Raw genomic sequence first — 27,090 nt, forward strand, 5'->3', positions numbered from 1 at the left:
TGGTTCTGGTAATGGTGGTGGTGAGTGAAAGTTAAAGAACATGGAAGATGAATGAGGAGGAAGGTAGAGTGTGGAAAGATAAAATGAGTTAAATTTGAGATTTGTATGAGAAGTGGTATGTGTAAAACTTAAAGATGTTGTGACATATTTTTATTTGACATGGATACTTGCATAATCACAATTGAGAGATATATAGCGTTACAAGGGTTCAAAAGAGTGATATTGAGCATTTTAGGTGCCCCGATGGAATTTAGTGAAGATGAATTTTATACATAAAATATTATATTATGTATCTTTTTATATTCTCACGCACACGCACACCCATAAAAAGATACATATATATATATATATATATATATATATATATATATATATATATATATATATATATATATATAATATGAATTTTTCAACGAAGTATTATCCCCGGTCACTTTAATTTGAAGTATTATCCCCGGTAACTTTAATTTGTACCTATTAAGATTTTTAATTTGTAATTATTGAAATTCAATTATTTGATTTGATATAATATAGGTGTGAATCAATTTTTATGGAAGTACTGGTAATCCTAACACTCCATAAAGACGTACTAGCCGTCGTTGTTAAGTGTATTTACACCACAAAAATGCAATATTCTAATCTTATCAACAACTTTTCTATACTCTATTTTTTTTCTTTATTTTTTATAAGTCTATCTCCATCCAAAAACACAGTAGAAGTGGGAAAAGAGGAAATAAAAAAAAGTAGTATTTGTTGATTGTCACTGATTCACCGGTGAGTCGAACCTCTTCCATTTTATTTATGTGGTTCAAAATTTCTGCTCAATCTTGGAAAACCGCAAAAAAGAAACACCACTTTTGAAATCATCATTATCGCATAAACTGCCATCAAACTGACCTTTGGTCTCAGCCAACAATCACCTTCACACAAAAATACTCGGAAATTTTCTACTCAGTAAGAAAGAAGAAAAAGAAGAGTGTGGCTCCAAAACTCTCTTCTTTTTATCTTCCAATCCTTCCCATTCTCCACACATTCTCTACCATTTACACACTTTCTATCTCTCTCTCTAAACCATTGACTTTTTCTCTCTCTACCTATACTCTGCATATACTGACCGTGCAGTCACCGATGGCTGTGAACTCGGTGGCAAACGTTCCGCAGTTACTGTACGCGAACGGGCAGTCACCGAAGATTGTTGCAGGGAGTAAAGACTCTGTTTTTGTTGATTTTGTTGGTTTGTACTCTAAATCCACCAAGCGGAATCGTCGAAGTATTGGGTATGCCCCAGCTAATAGGAGAAGCTTCCTAAAAACCAAGTGGAATGCTGTTCTTGACCTTGAACGTGTTCCCACTAATGCATCTCACCAATCCTCTGATATTGTGCCTAAGGTGTGTTTTCTCATTCTTATTCGATGGAGTAGGTGTTACCATATATGTGAAGAAACATACCGTAACATTTGCATGTCTGTTTGATCACCTAGCTGTTGAAAAATTGGCAAACTAGTTGGACTAAAAGTTGATTTTATGCTGAATTTAGGAAGACGGTGGTATGTTGGAAAACTTTTGCTTAACAAAAAGCCTTGACCTTTTATCAGTTTGAAGGGAGACTCCTCTTTTTTTTTTTTTTTAATTACTATAACTAGTATAGAGTGGGTCCAGTGTTAATCTCTATGTATTAAATTGAACATGGACAGAGTCCCTTCATATGAGATAGGAAGAGAATTCATATATGGAGCATCTTTTTGGAAAATTACGTCTTGGAATATGTGGTCTGCTCACTTTCCATGTGTTAAATTCTTAAGGTTTCTAGGTGGAAAAAGTTCATTGAGTTATTTGGTTGAATTATATAAAGGTGAAGTAGAATTGACAAAATTAGTTAGCATCTGCTTGCTTATCACCCCGAGGCTATTGTTTACTTACCATTTCATAAGTACATTGCAGCTCTTGACTTTGTAAATATTGGATATACAGATTTATTCCATGTGATATCTAAGGTGTTTGTTTTATTTGGTTGAATTATATAAAGGTGAAGTAGAATTGACAAAATTAGTTAGCATCTGCTTGCTTATCACCCCGAGGCTATTGTTTACTTACCATTTCATAAGTACATTGCAGCTCTTGACTTTGAAAATATTGGATATACAGATTTATTCCATGTGATATCTAAGGTGTTTGTTGAACAGTTGAAGTCTTGCTAATGGTTGAGAGGTAGTTGGTATTGATCAGCTTCATTGGGCTTTTCTTCACGGGTTGTTTCCCAAGTTGACAGTTGTTTATTGTTGAATTTGTTCTTGAAAATAGGATTGGTGCATACTCCTGTGTATTCTATGAATGAAAATGTGATGCTTTTCCGTGGTAAGAACTTTGCCTTCACTTTTAAGTTAAAAATTTAGAATACTTGAAATTAATTGACAGAGAAAAAGTTTGAATATTTATCAAAAAAAAAAAAAAAAAACGTTTGAATACTTAAATATGTGAATATATATATATATATATATATATATATATATTTTAATTCGTCTTTTTAATAAACATGAAAGAAATAGGATTCTGACGGGTATGATAGAGCTTGAACTTAGAAGGACACATAAAAAGCTTTTCGGTTTGACCTGCAGTATGGGGTGCTGCTTGATATGTTTCTCAGCTGGTATTTCATGTTTGAAGTTGAATCTATCATAAGCTATGAATTCTAAATCATAATAGTTTAGTGATGTTAAAAACTTTGCTTTTACACCAGAATTTAGTCAATTTATCTTTTCATCACCCTTTAGTACGCTTTTTCTCATTATGACATGCTCAATTTCTTAAGGTTTAATTTTCTGCTTCCTAGTGGTATTTTCTGTGATTTAGTAGACGTTTCCAAATCTTTATTCCACTTCTGATGGAATATTGACTTATTTTTTGGACAATAATATTGAATTTTTCTTAAACTTTCAAGCTACCAAAAGTTACAAGGAACCTCCATTTACCCAATTCCTTCACATTCTTAAAAAAATTAACAAAGTGATATGTGGATCCATATGATGTTGTCTGATAGGTCATATGGCCCATATGTTCTCCTTATTGAACACTGAAAAGCTATATTTCAATTTTTCTCTTAGTAGTTTTGCAAACTTAAATTTGGACATTCAAGTTGAATTGGAGAAACTCTTAAAGACAGAGGCATGTTTGATTCCTAACAACTAATCAGAGATCGAAGTGGACAGATGCTTTTATGTGGCATATTTAAGTTATGTGTGGATCAAGTTTTTGCCATAAAACTTTCTGAAATGCTCCTCTCCTGGGGCTTTACTATCTCTTTTCTCTTTGTGTCTTGTTCTCAGCTTCAATAAAACACAGATAGATATATTGCATTGTGATACCTTCCTTTCTGATCCCCCATGTTTTACTAGGCATCTTACCTTCTTTTTGACCCTTTTATCCAAACCAAATGACTATGAGAACTCAAAAGACTACTATCCTCTTGCAATATTTTTTCCACTATGTTTGCTTTGAAATACGGCTAATGAAATGAGTGATACAGTCGGGTGTCACTTTTACCTGTGAGACATATTGCCGAAATTCTTAAATGTGAATCAACAGAAGCCAGAATAACACTGCTGGTTTCTTGAGATGCTGCTGCTCATATGTGTGCACAATCTTCTTGTTAAGTAATAAATCTGATGCTTTTTTGGTAAAAGTTACTATCCAATAACATCTGGCAAAATTTCTTTATTCTCAATTATGCATAGTTAGTTATCCACCTGGAAACAATGAAAGCTTCTGTAAATGCCATATTTGGTTTTAGGGCTGAAATATCTGAAGTGTCAGATATGGGACTGTTGCCTTCTGCCACTGCGCAGCTATTACAGCTTTGTTCTCTTTTACCTGTAAGGATATTTCCAGTAATTATCCTTCTTTATCACCACTGAGTGTTGCAAGGATAAATCCTCTCAGGAATAGTACTTGTTTATGAGATTTTTACCTTCTATATCACTTGGCCCAAACCTATAACCAAAATAAGCCCATATTTTCAGATCCTATCTTATTTAGCCCATTTTGTATATAATTTGAATTATTTAGGGAAAATGCAATAATTCTTTAATTTGTGATTATGATTTTCATTTTTTGATGCTTAGAAACTGATTGAGAGTAATATTCATGTGTATCATACCGATTTAAATATTGTTGGGTGAATTAAATTGAAAAAATAAGAAACTCCATCGTCGAGGTTTTTAAAAGCTTGAAAACTCACAAATGGGTTTTGTGATTAATTGAAATTTTTCACAAATTGATGATTGAGGTTCGTTGGGATGTCAGTTTAAAGTTGTGGTTAAAATTTGAAGCTATCCGATGAAGATTCGAACTATTTGGTGATGTTTTTGACCTATTTCATATGGAGTTTCGTGGTTGAAGTTTGAGGGAGACAAAACTCAGTTTTTGTATAATATTGTATAATTTTGTATAGCAGTGTAAAAGTGTGTATAAACACCCTTTAAACATTACAACATACAACATCATACCCAGTTGAATCCCACAGTGTGGGGTCTGGGGAGGGTTAAATGTACGCAGACCTTACCCCCACCTTGGTAGGGAGGCTGTTTCCGAAAGACCCTCGGCTCAAAAGGTTGATACCCTTTAAACATTATTATACAATTTTATACAAGGTTGATACATTGTTTACAGTAAGTATATAATATTGTATACCGCATGTATAAACACTGTTGCAAAAAACAAGTTGGCTATGTGGGTGTAAATTGAAAATGTGGTTATGTTGGTGCAATATGTTGTGTTGGACTGAATATTTTTGAAAAATTCCCTAGTTTATTTACTTAAAGAGAATTATGCTTTTGTAAAATTAAGCCTCTTTTCAAGGTTTTTGAGCTTGGGGATGGTAGATTTTTGGAGTATTGTTTTTTTGGGTGTAATCTGGAGCATGATTCCAGCTTGTATTTTCTGTATTGTTGGATTGGAAGGAATCACAGGCGCTTTGATGGAATGGAATATTAACTTTCTGGTTTTCATCGATTCCCTAGCAGTCTAGGCGTATGTATCGGAGCTGATCCTTTTGTTGCAGTCCTCATCTTTTGTAACTCATGCTTTTCTTGATGCCACTAATGAAACTATTTACTTGATCAACAAAAATCTTTAAACATTTTTTCATAACCATGTTAAATTACTCCACGTGGTTAGCTTATCTTTTGTGGTTTTACTTTTTCAGGTTGCCGACTTGGATGATATATTATCCGAAAGAGGCGCATGTGGGGTTGGTTTTATTGCAAATTTGGACAATAAAGCGTCACATGGGATCGTCAAGGATGCTATTGTAGCTCTTGGCTGCATGGAACATCGTGGAGGTTGTGGAGCTGACAATGATTCCGGTGATGGTTCTGGACTGATGACTTCGATTCCTTGGGATCTTTTCAATGATTGGGCTGAGAAAGAAGGGATTGCAGTCTTTGACAAGCTTCATACCGGCGTCGGAATGATTTTTCTTCCTAAGGATTGTAATCAGATGAATGAAGCCAAGAAAGGTCAGTCTTTAAAATATAATTGAGGATCTGCTAACACATACTTCCCATTACAACATTGTGACCTATACTCATTACTTGGTTATTGAGAATTCTTGCTGTATCAATATAGAGTCTGTCTTTCGCTTTTTTTTATCCACGATTAGCTTTCTCAGTCTGTGTCTTTGCTTCCTTGTAGTGTGGAAAAGTTTGAACGCTCTATAAGTGACTTTAGAACCACACATCGTACTTCCTCATTTTAGATAATTAAGTTGGTTTTTGTTTTTCCCTCCCAAACAATCGTGTAAATTTTTTCCAAAAGAGGCTTACTTCCCATGTAGAAGAATTCAATGCAGCTAAAATAGTTATTGAAGGTAATGTCAATAACATCATATTCTACAGGGCAAATGGTCAAATTTTCTCCTGAACTTAAAAATAGTTTAACTTTGCCCTCCGTTAATAGTTGGGATCATCCGTGTCCTCGCCGCTACAAAATTGGGCTACATATGCCTTTATTTACTAATGGCGGAAGCTTTGAGAATATTATGTCTCTAATTAGCCTGGCTAGTGCAATATTTTGCCACGTATCCCCCAATTAAACCTAAACCCATTTAGCCCCTCTCTGCCTTTACAACCCTGCTTACCCAAACCCCTCTCCTTCTCTCCATTTCCCTCACTGCCCCATTCCTTCCCTTTCCTTCTCCTCCGCGGTACCAAAATCATTTACTCAGATTTCGATTTTGGTTATGAGCAGATTACCATATAGTCTCCCTTAAATCTTCCCGTTTACTTTCTTTCCCTTGATCTGACTCTGAACAAAGTAGAGCACATGGTACAAATACCCAAGTATATAACCAAGTAAAGAATGATTTTCCAAAAGCTTGGATGCAGTTTATATCTGTCATGACCCAAACCGGAGGGCTGCAACGGATATCCGGGCCTTACTTGCCAGGTACCATTATGACATACATTCGTAAACATACATGCGTACATAAGTGGGTCAGGAGGGCCGCCATGAGACAATCTGAACAAAGTATAAAGGATGCTCGACAAAGAACGACCCTACCCTGATATACATATGATAGACTGGCCTATAAGGCCGACATGGACATTCGCATTTCAAACTATAGACCGACAAACATCTATATACATGACATTTGTCTACAAGCCTCTAAGGAATACATAACATTATAACCCATAAATATGCATACGTATCCATACTGACTCACAAGGCAACTCCGGAACAAGTGGAGTGCGACAACACTGTCTACTGAGCTGGTATCCTACTAAGAGGGCTGTCAACCTGTATATCAAGACCTGCGGGCATGAGACGCAGCGTCTTCAGGCAAAGAGATGTCAGTACGAATAACGTACTGAGTATGTAAGGCATGAACATAACATGAAAGAGACATAAGAATAACATGAGACAAGGAGGAGTCAACCTGTGTATCTGAATGCCTCTGAGGGCCATGATATGCATAATTATTGTACATGTGCGTATATAACGCCTGGTCATACATATATATGGCGTATATAACGCCATCAAGCCTCAATGGGCATCCCATCGTATCATATCGGCCTCTGTGGGCACAATCATCATCATATACCAGCTGATCAGGCGGTGGTTCGTATATAACACCATAACCTTTCCCATAACCCATATAGATATCATATAGTATATGCGTATATAATTCCTCTGGTCATGGTATATATATATATATATATATACACACACACACACACACACACACACACACACACACACACACATAATGCATGAATGATAAGAAGACAATCTGAATTTATCGGAGTGACACACACGCATAATGCATGAATGATAAGAAGACAATCTGAATTTATCGAAGTGACGTAATATATATATATATATATATATATATATATATATATATATACACACACACACACACACACATAATGCATGAATGATAAGAAGACAATCTGAATCTATCGGTGTGACGTAAGGTCGTTGCACCTCCGATTAACATTATGGAACTAACATCATCCACATAACTTACTTCTAAGGATCAATAAGCCATTAGACAAGATCCATATTATCACATAGAGGTCAAGAAACATAAGCTTCTAACATTTCTAAGAATAGAGCCGTTATGGATATCGTTCGTTTACGTTTCGTTTCATTCTGGTCATGCGAAAAGAAGGAAGAGTAGCCTTAACATACCTTATTCCGCTGAGTCGTCAATACCTCACAAGTAATCCTCCAAACAATTTCAACTCAATCTACAATACAAGGAGATCCACAATTAATGCTTAAGTAAAAGCTAAGTCTGTAACTTAAGCTAGTAGCTGGTTTACGTAAATTTGGACAGCATCTTCCCTAAAACAAGGACCTTCTCCAAAATCATATGTCAACAACAACCACCATAGAAATCCAGCAAACATAAATGCATTAACAAGTTCAACAACAACAAGTCATTACCACTTCACGACGAGCGGCAAGCTCGGATTGGAACCCATATATCCCATATCAGTCTTTATCAACTTGTTACTTTAACTTAACAATGTCCTCAACATGATAACAAAGTCATTCACTAGCAAATCCAGCCTTAAATCATACATACATGTCAAGAAAACAGTTCTTGTATCCAACTATCCTCAATTAACAGCTTCATGCACTAGTTCATGTATAATCCATCCCTTTAGCTTAGCCAATATCTATATAACCTTAAGCACAAGTTAAAGACATTTGTTTCTTACATATCAATCTCTTCTCCTATTTCTATTTACTTTCACATGGTATCAAATTTTAGGGTAGAAATTTCTTTCTATGCATTAACGACAACATCTGGGAAAATGAGATATCTTCATATTTGTCAAACTTGCTGGGACGCTTTGTCTTTGGTGAGTGCTGCGCATAGAACAATACCACCACAAGAATCGGGACAATCGTGTAACCAAACCTTAAAAGTCATGTCTTTGTCGGAGCCACCACGTGATGCCGCACATGATACAATAACGGATATGGAAAAACAAGGAATTTTGACAAGAAAGTAAAGATAAATAGGATGACACAAAGAGAGACACTAATTGGCAACCAAAGTTCTATACTAACTAAGACCTCCGATTAGCATACAAACAAGCACCAATCCTCTTAGGATGACCTCAAGGGAATCTAAGTTCCCAAGCAAAGAGTCCTCTCAACACACAATCAATGGCTTCAATAAGCACTCAACTCTCCAAGAGTATAATTTCATCAATATTCAAAATAGTCTAACCCTAAGGAAATGTTTAAGACTACTACTTATACTAGGGAAATAAGGAAGACAAGGTAGCTATTACAATTATACCCTTAAAGTAAGAGCCTTGTTTGGTTGGTCTTCCTTGGGAATGAAACTTGAAAAGGCATGCATTTAAGGATTAGCCTCTTTGCATGCATAGCCATCAAAATCACTCACAACATTAAAGTCGAACTCAAGTATTGGCATAGGGCTACTCAAAGATGACAAATACTCATATCACGAAGATAACTATCCTTACTAGTATTTTCTTCAAAGAATGGATTAGATCTGAAGAGGTCACTTGAATTAAGCCATGCATGAATATCATTATTATATATAGGTGGAGAATCATGCAAAGACTCACAATTAAGATCAATAGAGGACTAGTAATCACTAGTTGGGTTTCTCAAATAATCAAGTAAGGTAATTTCCTCCTCAAGTAGAGATGCCTTCTCACTTGACACCTTAAGACTACTATCTTCAATACAAACATGCCTCTCATCATATACAAACAAATAGTAAAGAAAGGTGTCACACAAAACAACTTCATCTATGGTGTCCTCACATGTAGCCTCACTATTAGGTTCAAGAACAAGATCAAATATGCTACTAAGATTTGGAAAGCACAAGGAAGAAGTAGCAATATGGAAACAAGCATCACCTTCCTTTTTCAAGCACTTCTCCCCCACAAGTGTAGCTAATCCCCCAAGGGAATATCTCTATCGTAGGGAAGAGTGTCATTATTCGATATTAGATTTTCAAATACCTTGTAGGCCCCAAAAGTGGCTACGCTTTCAACATTACAATACATTCCACTAGGCACTTCACTTTCAATAGTCATGTTAACATCAAATAAGACATTATCTTTAAAGAGAGAGTAATCCAGGAACAATGAGGGGTCAAAGCATGTTATTTCATTCTCAAAAAGACAAATGTCATCTTTCAAAGCACTTTTATTTACATGACTATCCACATGCATTCCATAGTGGATTTCAAATACCTTGTAGCCCCCAAAAGTGGCGACGCTTTCAACATTACAATACATTCCACTAGGCACTTCACTTTCAATAGTCATGTTAACATCAAATAAGACATTATCTTTAAAGAGAGAGTAATCCAGGACCAATGAGGGGTCAAAGCATGTTATTTCATTCTAAAAAAGACAAATGTCATCTTTCAAAGCACTTTTATTTACATGACTATCCACATGCATTCCATAGTGGATTTTCAATACCTTGTAGCCCCCAAAAGTGGCTACGCTTTCAACGTTACAATACATTCCACTAGGCACTTCACTTTCAATAGTCATGTTAACATCAAATTAGAGTATAAGACATTATCTTTAAAGAGAGTAATCCAGGAACAATAAGGGGTCAAAGCATGTTATTTCATTCTCAAAAAGACAAATGTCATCTTTCAAAGCACTTTTATTTACATGACTATCCACATGACACACATCACCATCACAATCTTGAGTCTTATCCCATGACACTAAGCAAGATCGAGAGACTCATTTTGATTTGAAGTAAAACAAGGGTGGGGTATCACATTCACTCAAATGACAACTACATCAACATCATCACTAGTTGGAGGCTCATTAAGCACATGTGGATTATCATTACAAGCAAGTTGATCATCACAAATATCGACACTAGTTTGGGGGGTAGGTTGACTCTCATTAACTCTGTCCTTGACGCCCTTCCAACATACATGATGTCTCTGTTCCCAATTCCAGCAGGGATTATCAAGAGGCCGGATAGCATCAGAAGGAATTTCCTATGGCAGGGGAATAAAGAAAGGAAAGGATACCACTTGGTAAAATGGAAATCACTGTTAGTTGGAAAGAGATATGGGGGACTGGGAATCAAGAACCTGGAGATACATAGCAAGGCCCTTAGAATGAAATGGCTATGGAAGTACAACAATGAAAATCAATATTTATGGATGAATGTCATTAGAGCTAAGTATGAGAAGGAGAACAATTGGATGACAAAGACTGTTACTACACCATATGGTGTAAACTTGTGGAGGTCCATAAGAGTTTTATGAGATGAATTCAAGCTTGAAACTAAAATTAAAGTGTGCAATGGGGAGAAGACTGACTTTTGGAAAGATGATTGGCATGAAGCAGACAACATGGGAGTACTCTTTCCAGACATTCATAATCTAGTCCTACATCAGCAGAGGACTATAGCAGAACTTTGGACACCTCAAGGATGGAGTTTTATTTTTAGAAGACAACTAAATGATTGGGAAATTTCACGAGTGGTTGAATTTTTCAGCACAATAGAACAATTTAGTGGATTGGAAGTAGGTCAAGATGTGTTATGGTGGCAGAATAGTAGCAAGGGATCTTTCAAGGTGAGTTTAGCTTATAGAAGAATGAATCAGTTCAATCTATAGCTACACAATTGGCATCTTTCAAGGTGAGTTTAGCCTACAGAAGAATGAATCAGTCCAATCCATAGCTACACAATTGGCCTTGGAAACAAATCTGGAAAACAAAAATCCCACACAAAGTTGCTTGCTTTGTATGGTTGCTGGCTAAGGAGGCAATACTGACACAAGACAATTTGATGAGAAGGGGGATGCCTTTATGTTCCAGATGTTTCTTTTGTGGTGAAGGTGCAGCGACAGTTAACCATCTATTTCTACACTGCAAGATTACAGGACAACTTTGGAGACTATTCTTAAATCTCAAAGGCATTTCATGGACTATGCCTGGAAAGATTACAGAAGCACTTAAGAGTTGGGAGGAAGCAGGTTTGCAGGCAAAGAACAAAGGTAGATGGAGAATTGTCCCAACAAGTATTTGGTGGACTATTTGGAAGGAGAGGAATTCTAGATGTTTTGAGAATGTAGAGAATAGTATGCAAAAGATCAAGCTGAATTGTCTTTTGATCTTATGCTTTTGGTGTGAGACTGTTTCCATCATTGATGTTTTAGATTCAATATAGGAATAGGACTGTAGAGTAACGGAGTTCTTACGTAAATATGGTTTCAATACAACAACCCATGTACTGTTTTGCTCAGATGAAATATAGATACAGTTACCAGTTTTAAAAAAAATAAAAATAAATATCAACACTAGTTGGTAGCATGTCAATCTCACCCGATTTACTAACATGATTACCATATGACAATGTATTACTATTCAAAGCACAAGTGTCAACACTAGGTGGACACAAATCGATCTTCCAAGATGAATCAATTCGGTCATCAGAAGGATCAACTAGTGTATAAGCACTCTTATCACATAACAATGCACTATCACCTTTATCACAAGTGTCAACACTAGATGGACACAAATTGACCTCATAAGAAGAATCAATTCGGTCATCAAAAGGATCAACTAGTGTATGAGCACTTTTAACAATGACATTATCAACACATGGTAAAAAATCATTAAGCTCAATGCAAGGTAAACTATCTCTCAATGCAAGGTAAACTATCTCTCATACTCAAATTGACATTAAGATCATTCAAAGGGGTAAGAGTATTAGGACGAGTTATTTTACCTCGATGTACATTCAAAAGATCTTCTTTACCTTGAGCTTGAGAAGAAGTTCTCCTAAGACTTTCCTTAATATTGACCAAGCTCATGCTAGCCGCATCCACCTGGCTTAGTCAAGGAATCTATCATGCTCTTCACATCATCAAGTGTAAGTTTCTTGGTATACATTAGTGCTCCCGTCTATCGATTTCGTACCTACACATGAGTCCTTACAAAGAGAAGAAAAAGAGGTAAGAAGGTTAGGTTGTTCTTGTGGCAACTCCCTCACTTCACTCCACACATCCTCTCGTTTTTCCACTCTTGAGTTGCCACTTCGCACTCCCTTGCTCCTCTCCATCTTTTGTCTCTCAAAGGGTACGGTAATCTCCCTTTCTTGTGGAAAGGCCCAATTGGTTTCACAAGGAGCATTTTTCTTTCCGAGCTTCACTCTAAGCTTCAATATAGCTTCACGAGAGGTATCATCTTTCTTTCCTTTGGTTGACAAGGTTTCCATGGAAGGAGATTCTTGTATTGCATTCATTGTCTCTTGTTGAAGAGGTAGGTGGAAAGAGAGATCTTCCGTACTTGTCCACTACATACATGTGCCACTCTCTTTCATAGGCTAACCTATGACTTTCAAACCAATCAAGCCCCAAAAACAAGTCACAACCTTCCAAAGAATCACATCACACCAAACTTCCTCTTTATAGTCTCCACACGAGAATGGTACCTTCATCCCTTTATCAACCCAATTTCCCTTTTGATCATAATAGGGGTGTTGCCTCTTCGAGCAAGGTAAGCCCAACCAATTAGCCATACTAGAGGCAATGAAGTTATGGTGATAGGAAGCATCAATCACAAGACGAAATCCCATAATACCACTTACCCCCACTAACGTATGGCTACATCTCCTTTTTAGCCCTTTTTTTTTTTCCGGAAAACGGTAATTTGTATTCTTTAGCATTATGGAGATGCTAGGGACCTTCAAAAGAAAAACAAAGAGAAATACTTACAGAGATCCTAATAATTCTACCAACTGTTCTGTTTCCTCTATATCTTTTTCTTTACACCAAAAATAAAAAGATACAATACAATTCCACTTAATCTTCTGAATGGAATTGGACCTATCTTCAAAATTTCTACTATTCCTTTCTTTCCACACTTTCCACCATATGCAGTGTGGGATTATCCTCCACCATGCCTTCTGGCTCTTACTTCCCCCTCTTCTAATCCAACAACTTAGCAGATCTGTAGTATGTTCAGGCATGGTCCACTTTGTTTCTGTGAGACTAAGGAAGATGGCCCAAATCTGTGTTGTGAAGCTACAATGCAAAAATAAATGGTTGTTGGTCTCTTCTATAACACCAAGATACTATAGTCATTCCTTTTTTCTTTAGAACTTCATGTGTCAAGCAAGCCCTTCTAGCAACCAACCATGTAAAGCATTTTACTTTGGTTGATGCTAAGTTTCTCAATTGTCTCTGCTTTTCAAAGTAATCTCTCATTTAACCAGATTATAACCTTTAATCTCTTTGCAACCATGCCAAAGGAAATCCCTCCTTAGTTTGTCCAGTTTCTTCAAAACTTCGGAAGGTATTGGAAATAGTGACATTACATAAGTAGGAAGGGAATCTAACACTAAATTTATAAGGAGATGTCTACCCCCTAAAAACAAGTATTGAGCCTTCCATCTTGCCAATCTCCTTTCTCTTCTCCACAATGCCATCCCATATCTCAGTATCCTTGTGTTTATTACCTAATCCCATGCCCAAATAGACTGTAGGCATATTATCCACTTTACATCTCTTTGTTGTACCTTTTTATCCATCCAACTATTAAAGGATGCTAACATATTCATCACATCAACAAGTGTAGGTTCCCCGGTGGGAACTTGAGATTCATCTCCCGTTGCCATGGTACCTATTAAAGACACCCACCAAAACAAGCAAACACGTTAATGTTAGTGAAAATCAACTCACGAACTCTCAAGTATGCGCACCTTTGATTTGCCTCACAAATTGCTTCGGCCAATGATTGTGTTCTTGTTAATGCCGATTAGTCACAAGGGATTTAAGTTCTACTCTTGGTCGGAATACATTCTTGTTTAACTTAGAAGAACGGACGACTCAATTCAAACTAGCAGACTTGAATCAAGAAGTTATCGACGAAGTTAAACGAGAAAAGAACGAAAAGAATTGGTACGAAAAGAAATGGGACTCAAGAGCTAATTAACAGTCAAGTAAGAACACTTACTAGTTGTTAATTAGCTTAGAGAATCAAAGAAAGTAGATAAGAAGTAGACAAACCTTGGCCAAACACTTAGAAAAAAGTTGGAGAAGTTTTGGACACTTAGAAAAATTTTGGGGTAGTTTTTGGTCCAACACTTAGAAAATTGGGAGATGCTTGTAGCGTTTTATTAAAACGCACGTAACTTTTTGTACAGAGCTCCGATTGACGAACGGTTTGTTGCTTTGGAAAGTAGGTTATGCATCCCATAACTCCTGATATACACAAAGATATACCCTCATAAAGTTGGGCCAAAATCTGCCAACACTTGGAAATTTTTTTCCAAGTGTTAGATTTCACCTCTCTGAAACTGGGCCCCACGCACCTGCAAGCGTGCGTCAGATCGATGACGTCAGCGCTGACATGACACTTTTATTTTTTTAAACCATTTTTTTTTGGATCAAAACTACCAAGCAGATTGCCTGATAGTGCTTTATTAAAAAATCAAAGTTCTATACAAAAGCTAAAAATGCACAAAATAAAAGAAATAAAATACATGAATCCAAACTAAAGGAAATCTAAAATCTTGTCTATTGCAAATCCTTTGGCCTTGACTTGATACCATGTTCATCTCAAGCTCTCACCTGGTGCTATGGATCCACAGTCCATTGAATTAAAATTCAGGCTTCAAGATAGAATTCTTTCAGTAAATTCCTCATGTTCAATTGTTTCTGTGCTTGATCCAGATCTATGTAATGTTGACCTTTTCCTTCAAGAATGATTGTATAAAAAGATCCTTTGGATATGTGACAACAGAATGAGCATGTAATCACACTAATACCACTGTTGTAACCTGTCCAAAAGTCCTTCTATTCAATTTGCTGAATCTGTTCTAGGCCCGATTACTGCAGTTTTGAAATCTTGCAGAATCCTTACTCCATGTGTTAATCTCCTGGAATCTGATGATCTTTGGCTTGCCTGATTCTGATGTATGGCATCTGCGCTTTTTCAGTATTCAAAATCTGTCTTGCTTTCCTTGGAAATGATTGGTAACTATTGAATTGATGTTCACCTGCAAAATCAAAAAACAAAGTTAGTCAAAAAATTCGCCAATCCATTCCCTTCCCTCAGTACATGTTCCACTCTCACTTCCTTATCCCTCCTCAACTTTGTAATATCCTTTATGATCAAAGAGATACTCTTTGGTACTTCCCATTGTCCTGTCAAGATCATTTTAAGAGTCATTGAATCAGTCTCCAAGATTACAAGCAAAAGATCATTTGTCGCACAATATTTAATCCCCTCCTGTAAAGCCATTGCTTCAGCAACTAAGTTTGATCCATCTGATATTCTTCTAGCTGTAGAATGCACCAGATCTTCCTCAGAGTCCCTAATACAAAATGCCACTGAGCTTGGCCCAGGATTGCCTCTAGAAGCACCATCTGAGTTACACTTAAACCACCCTGGCATAGGGAAATTCCATCTCACTATCTTGCTCACTATGTGTGGTCTGTATGTGTCACTCATCTGCATAATCTGAGGAAGAGACTTTGGTACTTGCATTCTTGGATTTCTAACTCTGCACATCTGATGTATGGTCAAATTTATTTCATATATCACCTTATTGATTGTCATCTTCCCTCCATGCACCACAGTGTTTCTCCACTTCCATATTTGTGACATTGTGATCACTGGTATGGCTCTAATAATAGATTTGAACTTAGATGAAAAATCAGTATTCCACCAGACCTGTATCACTTGTTTCACCTGAAGCAAAGTTGTTGTGATTCCTACAGCAGCTTTAACATATCTCCAAACCTGTGAAGCTATTTTTCCTGTGACAAACAGATGATCTACAGTTTCACATTGTTTAGGATCACAACAATAGCATTTTCCTTCTGTATCAATCCCAATCCTTCTCACTATATCCCCTACTGGCAGTTTGCATTTCCACAATCTCCAGAAAAAAAATGAAATTTTGAAAGGCAAACCTGGTATCCACATGCTTTTGTATATAACAGACTTCACAGATTTCCTTCTTAAGAGCTCCCATGCACTTCCAACTGTAAATTTACCAGATGCTGTCATTATCCACCTTGGTTTATCCCATTCTTCTGTAGATTCATGAAAGTTTAATTCTTCCAGTATATGATGAACAATATTAGTAGGAAAAAGCTGTTGTAGTTTACTCATGTTCCACCCTTCCTGATTTCTCAATTCCTTCACATCTTGTACTGTTTCATCCACAACAAACTCATCAGGAACTAAGTAGTATAGAGCTCCAAGTTTTGTCCAATTGTCAAATCAGATGTTAGCAGTTCCACTTCTCGGCTCCCACTATATTTCATGCTTCATGTTGTCTCTAGCTTCTAACATTATCTTCCAGACCTGAGAACCTCCTTTCCAAGGCACATACTGAGGATAGTGCCTTTTACAATATTTGTTCCACATATAATTTGATCATAGAGTATTTGTAGTTCTGAGTTTAGCACATAATGCTTTAGAAACAACAAACAAGGATCTGAAGCCAACTCTACCTTCCTCCTTTGGCAAGCACAGATTCAACCATGAAGACCAATGTCTTCTTCTTCCTTCTTCACTATTATTCCAGAAAAATCTTGCAAACACCCTATGCAGGTCATATATAACACCCTTTGGAGGTCTGATAGCTGAGAGTAGGTGAATTGGCATACTCAATAAAGCACTGTTGATCAAAACAACTTTTCCTCCAAAAGATAAAAGTCTTCCTTTCCAAGCTGCCAGTTTGTCCTTCACTTTTTTGATCAAGTCATTATAATCAGCCTCTCTCTTTCTTGCATGTGTGATTGGGCAACCTAAGTATGTAAAAGGGAAAGATCCCCTAGTAAAACCTATAATAGCCTCCACCTGTTGTACCATCACATTTGCAACTTTACTACGCATGTAGAAAGAACTTTTTCCTTTGTTGAGAAGCAGCCCTGACATCTGTTCATACTCCTGTAATATTCCCATGATCAGCTGCAATGAAGTATCATCTGCAGATGAGAAGATAATGGTATCATCTGCATAGGCAAGATGATTCAACTTAGCACTCCATTTAGGCATTCCATAGCTTCTAAAGCCATTGTCCTCAAATAAAGAGTTCAATGCTCTAGTCAGCACTTCTGCAGATAATATAAACAAAGCAAGAGAAAGTGGATCTTCTTGCTTAACACCTCTTGTTGAGTGGAAAAAACCAGAAGCCTGTCCATTCAGTAGAACTGAGTACCAATTGTTTGCTATCAATCTCCATATTATATCTATAAATACTTCTGCAAATCCCATCTTCCTCAGAAATCTTGCCAAAAAATCCCAAGACAGTCTATCACAGGCCTTAGCCATATCCAGTTTAAGCACCACATTAGCTGGTTTTCCCCTAAGTCTTATATTTGATATCACCTCTTGAGTTAACAGTACATTCTTAGTGATACATCTTCCCTTTACAAAACCAGACTGATTAGCAGATATCAAAGAAGGCAAAACATTTTCAAGCTTATTCTGCACCACTCTAGAGATCACTTTGTTAATAAAATTACTCAGGCTTATGGGCCTCATATCTGCAAAGGTCTCAACATTATTCTTCTTTGAGATCAGAACCAGATTTTTATGAGTTATGGACTTTGGCGAAGTCTGTCCTTCAAAGAAGACTTTCACTACATTATACACATCAGCCCCCACAATATCCCAGCATACTTGATAAAATGCTCCTATCATACCATCTGGACCACCTGAGCTATCTCCTGACAGATCAAAAACTGCCTTCTTAACATCTTCTAGAGTTGGCATGCTAGTAAGTATCTGATTATTCTCATGAGTAACCATATTAGGAACATGTTGCAGCAATGAGAAATCTGAAGAGATATCCTCCTGTGTAAACTGATGATGATAAAATTGAGTTGCTTCCTCAGCTAGAGCATCTTCCCCCTCAATCCAACTTCCATCTTGCTTTTTCATCCTTTTGACCTGCAATCTCTTCCTCCCACCGTTTACCATATTGTGGAACAACCTTGTATCCTATCCCCTTAAGAAAAACAAGTAAAATGAGTTTCTGTCTCCAGAACTCCTCCTCATAATGCATATAATTCTTCAATTCTGCTTGTGCTAATTGGAGTACCATCCTGTTTGTTGGAGAGGGATCATCTTCAAAAAGTTGTTCTTTAACTCTCACAATATCTTCCCTTACTACCAGCTGCTTGAAAATATCCCCAAAAGTAGCTTTACTCCATTCTGATAGAACAGACTTAAATTATTTAAGCTTCAGTTTAAAAGTAATGATCTCATCTGCTTCAAAATCAGCATTCCACCCTTGATTCACCACCTCTAAAAAAGACTCATGTTCTATCCAAAACTTTAGAAATTTGAAAGCTTTCCTTACATGTTGAGATGAATCTCCACAAGTAAGTAGAAAAGTAGCATGAGCAGAACCAGTTCTAGATAGATGTTCAACTTTCATGTGACCAAACCAATCCTGTAGTTTTGAGTTAGTGAGCATTCTATCCAATCTTTTAAAAATACAGTCCCTACCAGTTCTACCATTCCACCATGTGAATAAACTCCCTTTAAAAGCAACTTCAAAGAGTTCACATGAATTCACACAGAATGCAAAATCTTCATACTCATCTGGATAAACTGGCAGACCCCCTATTTTCTCATCTTCATTCATAATGACATTGAAATCCCCTCCCACAAGCCAGGGCACTTCCATTTGATCAGCCAGGTTATACAAGTCATCCCAAAGATTAATTCTTTCCAATGCTTCACACTTTGCATAAATCATAGTAGTCATAAGAATCTTATTATCCTCCTGAAAAATTAGCTTAATTGTGATTTGTTGATCTGTATCCTGAATTACCTTTACATCTATGTTATCATTTATAAAGAACCAAATTTTACCATTGCAGTTGTGATGTGCATATCTCATGCCCAATCTCCTTCTAAATCTTTGAATGTGTCTAAAATGCTGAAATGGTTCCATCAATGCAATGATGGAGAATTTATGATGCCTATGTAACATTTGCACTCTATGAAAGGCTTGCTGTGAATTCACAGACCTGATATTCCAAAATAAAGTCTTCATAAAGATTTATTGACATTCTTCACAGCTCTATTTGGCAATATTCTTATAGGCTGAATATCCACTACACTTTGTTGTTTGCCCTTCTTACTCCCTAAACACCTGCTCTATGGCTTCCTCATCTACCACATCTTTAACACTGCTGCCTACTTCAATTTGCTCAGATAATGCCATATCTGTTAGATTATGGGACACTACATCATGCAGTTCCTTCAAAGGAGAAGGTTTCTTCAGGGATAGAATTTGTTGATCTTGACCTTTTTCCACCAGTTCCTCATGTTAATCATCAGGCTCCTCCCTTTCAGGTGGAAAGGTTCCCACTCCATCATGATTTATAGAAAAAGTCAACTGATCCTCCTGTCTGAGCACAATTGGAAGAGGAAATTCCTTCTGAATCTGCTCCTGATTAAATACTGTGATACTTAGCTCACTCCTGAACATCCTGAGCTAAATTGTCCACACAATCATTTACTTTTTGCTTCTCTCCATCTTCTATATGTTCTTGCCTATCTGCTACTTTGTCTCCTCCATCAGTAACTTGAGGATCATCTACATTGTTAATCTTTTCTTCAGGACCCTTATAAATAACTATCTCAGTGCCTGCACTTGCCTTCCCATTCTCATCCTCCAGTCCAATATGACCTTCTTCACTAGTTACATTCAAGCTTTCATCGGATTTATCAACATCATCTGCCTTCTTGGTTAAAACATCTGGTTTTTTGGATGTCCCTTCTGAATCAGTAGGAACCAAATCCTTTGTGTTGTCATTATCCACCCCCTTCTTCAACATTGTCATTAAATACTTCAAAATTATTTTGAAGTGTAACTCCTTCTGGTTGCTTGTCTTTCCCTACATGACCATCCTCCTTCCTCTTATTTCCCATGCTAGTAGCATTTGGATAAGTAACCACTTTCCCACTAGACAACACCTTTGGCAAATATTGCTGCACTGGATATCTCCATCTATTATACCTTCTATGCCTTACTGGATATTGAAATCCCTTAGATGTTGCTACTGCTTGTTTCTCAGTTGTCACTTCCTTACTCTTCTTCACATCGACCTCTCCTTCATTGACATCCTCTTTCTTTTCTACCTTCAACTCAGGATGTAACACTCTACACTCTTCCTTTGCATGGCCTTGTAACTTACATTCAGTACAATACTTAGGCAAATGATCATACTGAATCTTCACTTTCATAACATTCACTTCCTTGGTTTGGTCATCTTCAATCTCCATCATAACAAACTTAGGAAGATCTGAGAACAAAACCAGTTTTACCTTTACCCTAGCACAATTAGGCTTGGTTTTATTAATAGTAGCCATGTGTATTAACGAAGGTTTCCCAACTGTCGATGCTAAGTTAAACAAAGATTCCTCAACAAAGTAAGTAGGCAGTAAATAAGGAAAAAATATCCATGCCATTGCAATTGAGGTCTCTTCTTCAACCCTAAAATGGGAATCATATATGAGAGGTCTCATCTGATAAGACTTACCATCCTTAGACTTCAACCAAAAGACACTCTTAGAAGAGATGTTTATGAAATCTTCCATTGAAGAACATCTAATCAAAAGATGTCGATCTCTTAGGAATCTAACTTGACACTTTCCCTTAGCACCATATTGACTTGGAATAATATCTCTCAACTCATCCATTTCTGGCCAGCCATATGAGAACTTACCTACAATAGCATGCTTTAAATTCTTCATTTGCTCCATTCTTGAGATTTCTGATGTAGTCCAACGCACCACTGGGATACCATCAACTTATTGAACCTTCTTGATAGGTATAGGATCAACAATGGGGTCGATAGTAGGGGTACATTCATGCACAAGAGTCTACATGTAGTTTGTAGGGTTTGTTTCCTTAACTGAGAGAAGCGGGACAATTGGCTGAAAAGCGGGTATTTTTGTGTTGGTAACGGGAGGGTAGTGATCTAGGTTGGAAGTTGATGGAGGCTGGCCAGCCCCCGTTGACGGCTGACCAGTGGCCGGAGAGGCCATAGTTTGAAAATAGGTTTAGTTTAGGGTTTGCATGGGAATAAGAGGATAGAGAAGAGAGCTTTTAAACCAAAAAATTGGGCTGAATTTTATGATTTTTTTTTTTGTTTTGCATGGGCCACAAACACTTTTCAACCTTTTAACTTGAAGATTTTTGGATCAAACACCCTCTTTTGCCTTCTTCGTCAAGATGAAGGTACGAAGGTATGAAGATCCTTATGAACTTCAAGAACATTCAAAATCCCAAGTACCTTAATTCCAACTTGTTTTTGCCTCAAATTTCGGATCTCGGCTCTATTCAACTAGGATAACAAAGCCCAATACAAACTAACCTCAGTTTACCCCCAAAACAACGTCCCACTTTGAGTTCTTCAAAAGCTTGAAGGTCTTCAATGGTGAATTGCTCAAAACACCTTCAAATCACTTGAAACTTTGGATTTAGAGGTTTTCAATATCAAGGAAGAATCCAACCTCAAATCCACCATACAACTAAAGATTTTTGGGTTTTTTTTTTTTTTTTTTTTCTAGAACCAAGGATGAAGTTCTACCAAGCTCTGATACCAATTGATACAGTAACGGATATGGAAAAACGAGGAATTTGACAAGAAAGTAAAGATAAATAGGTGACACAAAGAGAGACACTAAATGGCAACCAAAGTTCTATAATAACTAAGACCTCCAATTAGCATACAAACAAGCACCAATCCTCTGATACCAATTGATACAATAACGAATATGGAAAAACAAGGAATTTGACAAGAAAGTAAAGATAAATAGGATGACACAAAGATAGTAATTGGCAACCAAAGTTCTATAATAGCTAAGACCTCCAATTAGCATACAAACAAGAACCAACCCTCTTAGGATGGCCTCAAGGGAATCTAAGTTCACAAGCAACGAATCCTCTCAACACACAATCAATGGCTTCAACAAGCACTCAACTCTCAAAGAGTATAATTTCATCAATATTCAAAATAGTCTAACCCTAAGAAAATGTTTAAGTCCACTACTTATACTAGGAAAATAAGGAAGACAAGCTAGCTATTACAATTATACCCTTAATGAAGTAAGAGCCTTGTTTGGTTGGTCTTTCTTGGAAATGAAACTTGAAAAGGCTTGCATTTAAGGATTAGCCTCTTTGCATGCATAGCCATGTTTATCACTCTTCTCTATTCCGTCCTCCCATGCTTTCTTCCACACTTGGGATCCTCGGTATGGTGCCAATGCATGCTCACGAGCGCCTATCTTCATGTTCAACCCTTGTGATGTATGGAGCTCCTTAACTTGATTCCACGTTGACGACCTTTCGGCAACTAGGATTGCATCAGCACACAACAACAACATACCCAGTGTAATGCCACTAGTGGGGTCTGAGCCATGTCTTGGTTAGAGCCACCATGTGACGCCACACACTAATCAGAGGAAAAAGCTTTTAGGGAACCTAGATGAGTTATCCCCTCTACCTTAGTGTTAGGTATTTTAACAAGGGATAAGTTGGTAATATGCATGATATGAAGTTCAGAAATGGTGATAACTCAAGAAATTATAAGCATGATAAGTGTTGTGTGTGATTCTAATACCACAAGGAGCAGTATGAAGACAACTTCATTTGAGTAAGTGTTCGATTGAAGCAGGGATATTGTGGAGTAGCCAATGAGCCACTCCACAGACTTTGTGTACCTATATTGTGAACAAAAATATCAACAGGATTAGCTTGCAGAGGATTTGGTCAAGGTCCTCTAAACTCTAGAGTAGAGTAGAAGAGGAGTAGAAGTGCTTGGACTCAAAAAAGTTCAAATGGACAGAATCATAGCAATGATGTTTTATATAAATTAATTCTTTCATGAACCACACTTTAAAAGTTAGCGGCGATGACAATCGACGGTAGTAGTAGTTGGCGGTGATGATTGTAAGGTGGTGGTGGAAAATAATGATGGTGGTTGTGTAGTGGTGGCCGGTGCGTTGGTGGCTAGGGGGGATAGATTTGTTGTGGTGGCTGGCGGTAGACGTGGTTAGTAGTGGCCGCGGCTAGTGGTCGGGGGTGGATGTGGTTGGTATTGTAAGTAGTTGGTTATGGCGACTTATCATGTAAGTGGTTGGTTGTGGTGCTGACTAATGGTTGAGGTGTTGGAAGTGGGGGCTAGTGGTTGTGGTAATCGGTGGTTGAGGTGGTTGGTCGTGGAAGTAATCGGTGGTGGTGGCTTATTGCGGAGGTCGGTGAGGGAAAGTTTTTGGTGGTAGAGGTGGTGTTAATGGTGACAGGTTGTAGAGATGGCTGGTGGTGGGGGAAGTTGGTGGTTGGCGGTGGTCATATATATAATTGTGAGAAAATATTATTATTGAATTGTGTATCTACATTATTACATTGAGCCCTATTTATAGACACTACATCCTAATCCTTTTCCATGTAGGATACTATAGACAAATCCTATTCCTATTCTAACACTTCCTCTCAAGCTGGTGCATACAGGTCATATGTACCGAGTTTGTTACAGATGTATCTAATACGAGGACGACTGAGTAACTTGGTCAAAATATCCGCAAGCTGATCACTCGACTTCACATATTTAGTAACAATATCTCCGGAGAGTATCTTTTCCCTGACAAAGTGACAGTCAATCTCAATGTGCTTAGTCTAATGAAATACCGGATTTGATGCGATATGAAGGGCCGCTTTGTTATCACACACATGTTCCATTTGACTGCTTTCTCCAAATTTTAGATCTCTGAGCAACTACTTAATCCAAACTAGCTCACAAGTTGCTAAAACCATTGCTTGATATTCTGATTCAGCACTAGATCGAGCAATGACACTTTGTTTCTTACTCTTCCAGGACACCAAATTACCTTCTATTAACACACAACATCTGTATATCTAACGATCTGCTTACGGCCTCGATCTTCGAAAAGCAGTCCTTTACTTGGAGCTAACTTAATATATCGTAGAATGCGGACAATGCATCCCAATGACTATCACAGGGAGAATCCATAAACTGACTTACAACACTTACAGGAAACGAAATGTCAGGTCTAGTCACTGTGAGATAATTCAACTTACCAACTAGCCGCCTATATCGTCCAGGATCACTGAGTGGCTCCCCCTGTCCTGGCAGGAGTTTAGCATTTGGATCCATAGGAGTGTCCATGGGTCTACATCCCATCATTCCTGTCTCCTCAAGAATGTTTAAGGCATACTTTTGTTGTAAAATAACAATACTCACGTGGATTGGGCAACCTCAATACCTAGAAAATACTTCAGTCTGCCAAGATCTTTGGTCTGGAAATGCTGAAAGAGATGTTGCTTTAAATTAGTGATACCATCCTGATCGTTGCCAGTTATAACGGTATCGTCAACATAAACCCCCAAATAAATACTCAAATCTGGAGCAGAATGTCGATAAAACACAAAATGATCTGCTTCACTGCGAGTCATGCCAAACTCCTGAATTACTGTGCTGAATTTACCAAACTAGGCTCGAGGAGACTGTTTCAGACCATAAAGTGACCGACGCAATCGACACACCAGATTAGACCTCACCTATGCAACAAAACCAGGTGGTTGCTCCATATAAACTTCCTCCTCAAGATCACAATGGAGAAAAGCATTCTTAATGTCCAATTGATAAAGAGGCCAATGGCGGACAACAGCCATGGATAGAAAAACACGGACATATGCTATTTTAGCCACGGGAGAGAAACTATCATTGTAATCAAGCCCAGATATCTGTGTATACCCCCTTCGCAACAAGGCGAGCCTTAAGCTGTGCATCAACTTGGCCGTCCGGACCAACTTTGACTGCATAAACCCAACGACAACCAACTGTAGATTTACCTGAAAAAAGAGGAACAAACTCCTAAGTACCACTCGTGTGTAAAGCAGACATCTCGTCAATCATAGCCTGTCGCCATTCGAGATGAGAAAGGGCTTCACCTGTAGACTTAGGAATGGGGACATAGGAATAGGAGACAGAGGACAATGATGATACAAAGGCATAATGGGATGATGATAGACGATGATAACTTAAAGGGGTATAATGTGGGTTAGTATTACGAGTAGACCATTTACCTTTCCGAAGTGCAATCGGCTGATCAAGAGGAGACAAGTCCGTAGTAGGTGCAGGGTCCGACACATGACATGAATCATTTGGACCTGAGTATATACTATGGAATCTGATTCTGAATAGAAGATGAGGGCATTCGATTAATTAAATCGCAAGACGTGAGGACTGCATCGCCCCAAAAACGCAGCGGAACATGGAATTCAATGAGAAGAGTGCGAGCAGTCTCAATGAGATGCCTATTCTTCCTTTCTGCTACCCCATTCTGCTGAGGGGTGTAGGGACAAGATGTTTGATGAATAATTCCTTTGTGAGTCATAAACTGCTGAACTGGGAGAATTTGTATTCTAAGGCATTATCACTACGAAAAGTACGAATAGAAACACTAAATTGATTTTGTATTTCAGCATAAAAACTCTTGAATATAGAGAATAACTCAAAACGATCTTTCATTAAGAATAGCCAAGTACATCTGGAAAAATCGTCAATTAAACTAACAAAATAACGAAATCCTAAAGGTGAATTGACTCTACTAGGACCCTAAATATGAGAATGAACTATTGAAAAAATACTCTGCACGGCTCTCAGCACTATGTGGAAAGGTAGTGTGAGTGTGTTTCCCAAGTTGACACGACTCACAATCTAATTTGGATAGATACTAGACAAACTAGGCACCATCTTTTGCAGCTTGAACAGACTCGGATGTCCCAATCGTTTATGGATTAAGTCCGGAGGATCTGTAACGGAGCATGCTGTGCAGGAATTAGGAGAGGTAAGTGTTGGATAGTAGAGGCCTTGTGATTCATATCCTTCACTAATCACCTGTCCCATACTACGGTCCTGCATAACAAAAGAATCGTCAAGAGATATTATGGCACAATTTAGGGCACGTGTCAGACGACTGACAGATGCAAGATTAAAAGGACAACCAGGGACATAAAGAACAGAGTTTAGAGTGACAGAAGATAGGGGATTAGCTTGTCCAACCCCTTTTGATTTTGTTTGGATCCCATTAGCTAAAGTAACCGGAGGAAGAGACTGTGAATAAATAATATTTCACAAAAGTGATTTGTTACTAGAAATATGATCAGAAGCGTGCCTGAGTCAACGACCCACGATGGAGGGATACTAGACTGTGAAACACAAGTGAAGGAACTACCAGCAACAAAAGTATTAGGCTGAGAATCCGTGGCTACTTGTGGAGATGTCTGCTTACTTGCTCGATACTGAAGGTACTCATTATATTCAACTTCAGATAAAAGCCCGGATTTCCTGTAGTGTTAGTCTGAGCAACATGAGCATTATTGGGTGGTTGACCATGCAGAGCATGACATACGTCACGGGTGTGTCCAAACTTATGACAATAACTGCACTGAACATCATTGGGTAGTGAACCATGTAGAGCACGACATACGTCGCGAGTGTGTCCAAACTTATGACAATAACTACAATTAGTTTGAGATTTTCCAAAACGA

General features: G+C 37.7%; 1 protein-coding gene across 1 annotated transcript in view; it reads left to right on the top strand.

Moving 5' to 3' along the window:
- The first annotated feature begins 758 nt into the window (after positions 1–758).
- The window catches only part of LOC132636141 (ferredoxin-dependent glutamate synthase, chloroplastic-like), a 68,715-nt gene continuing 42,383 nt past the window's right edge, over positions 759–27,090 (top strand). The window contains exons 1-2 of the mRNA XM_060352850.1: positions 759–1,389; positions 5,201–5,513. Of these exons, the coding sequence (XP_060208833.1) occupies positions 1,129–1,389; positions 5,201–5,513 (574 nt within the window). The 5' untranslated portion in view covers positions 759–1,128. The remainder of the gene's footprint in view (positions 1,390–5,200; positions 5,514–27,090) is intronic.

The sequence above is a fragment of the Lycium barbarum genome, chromosome 1 (assembly GCF_019175385.1).
Source record: "Lycium barbarum isolate Lr01 chromosome 1, ASM1917538v2, whole genome shotgun sequence".
NCBI classification, from domain to species: domain Eukaryota; kingdom Viridiplantae; phylum Streptophyta; class Magnoliopsida; order Solanales; family Solanaceae; genus Lycium; species Lycium barbarum.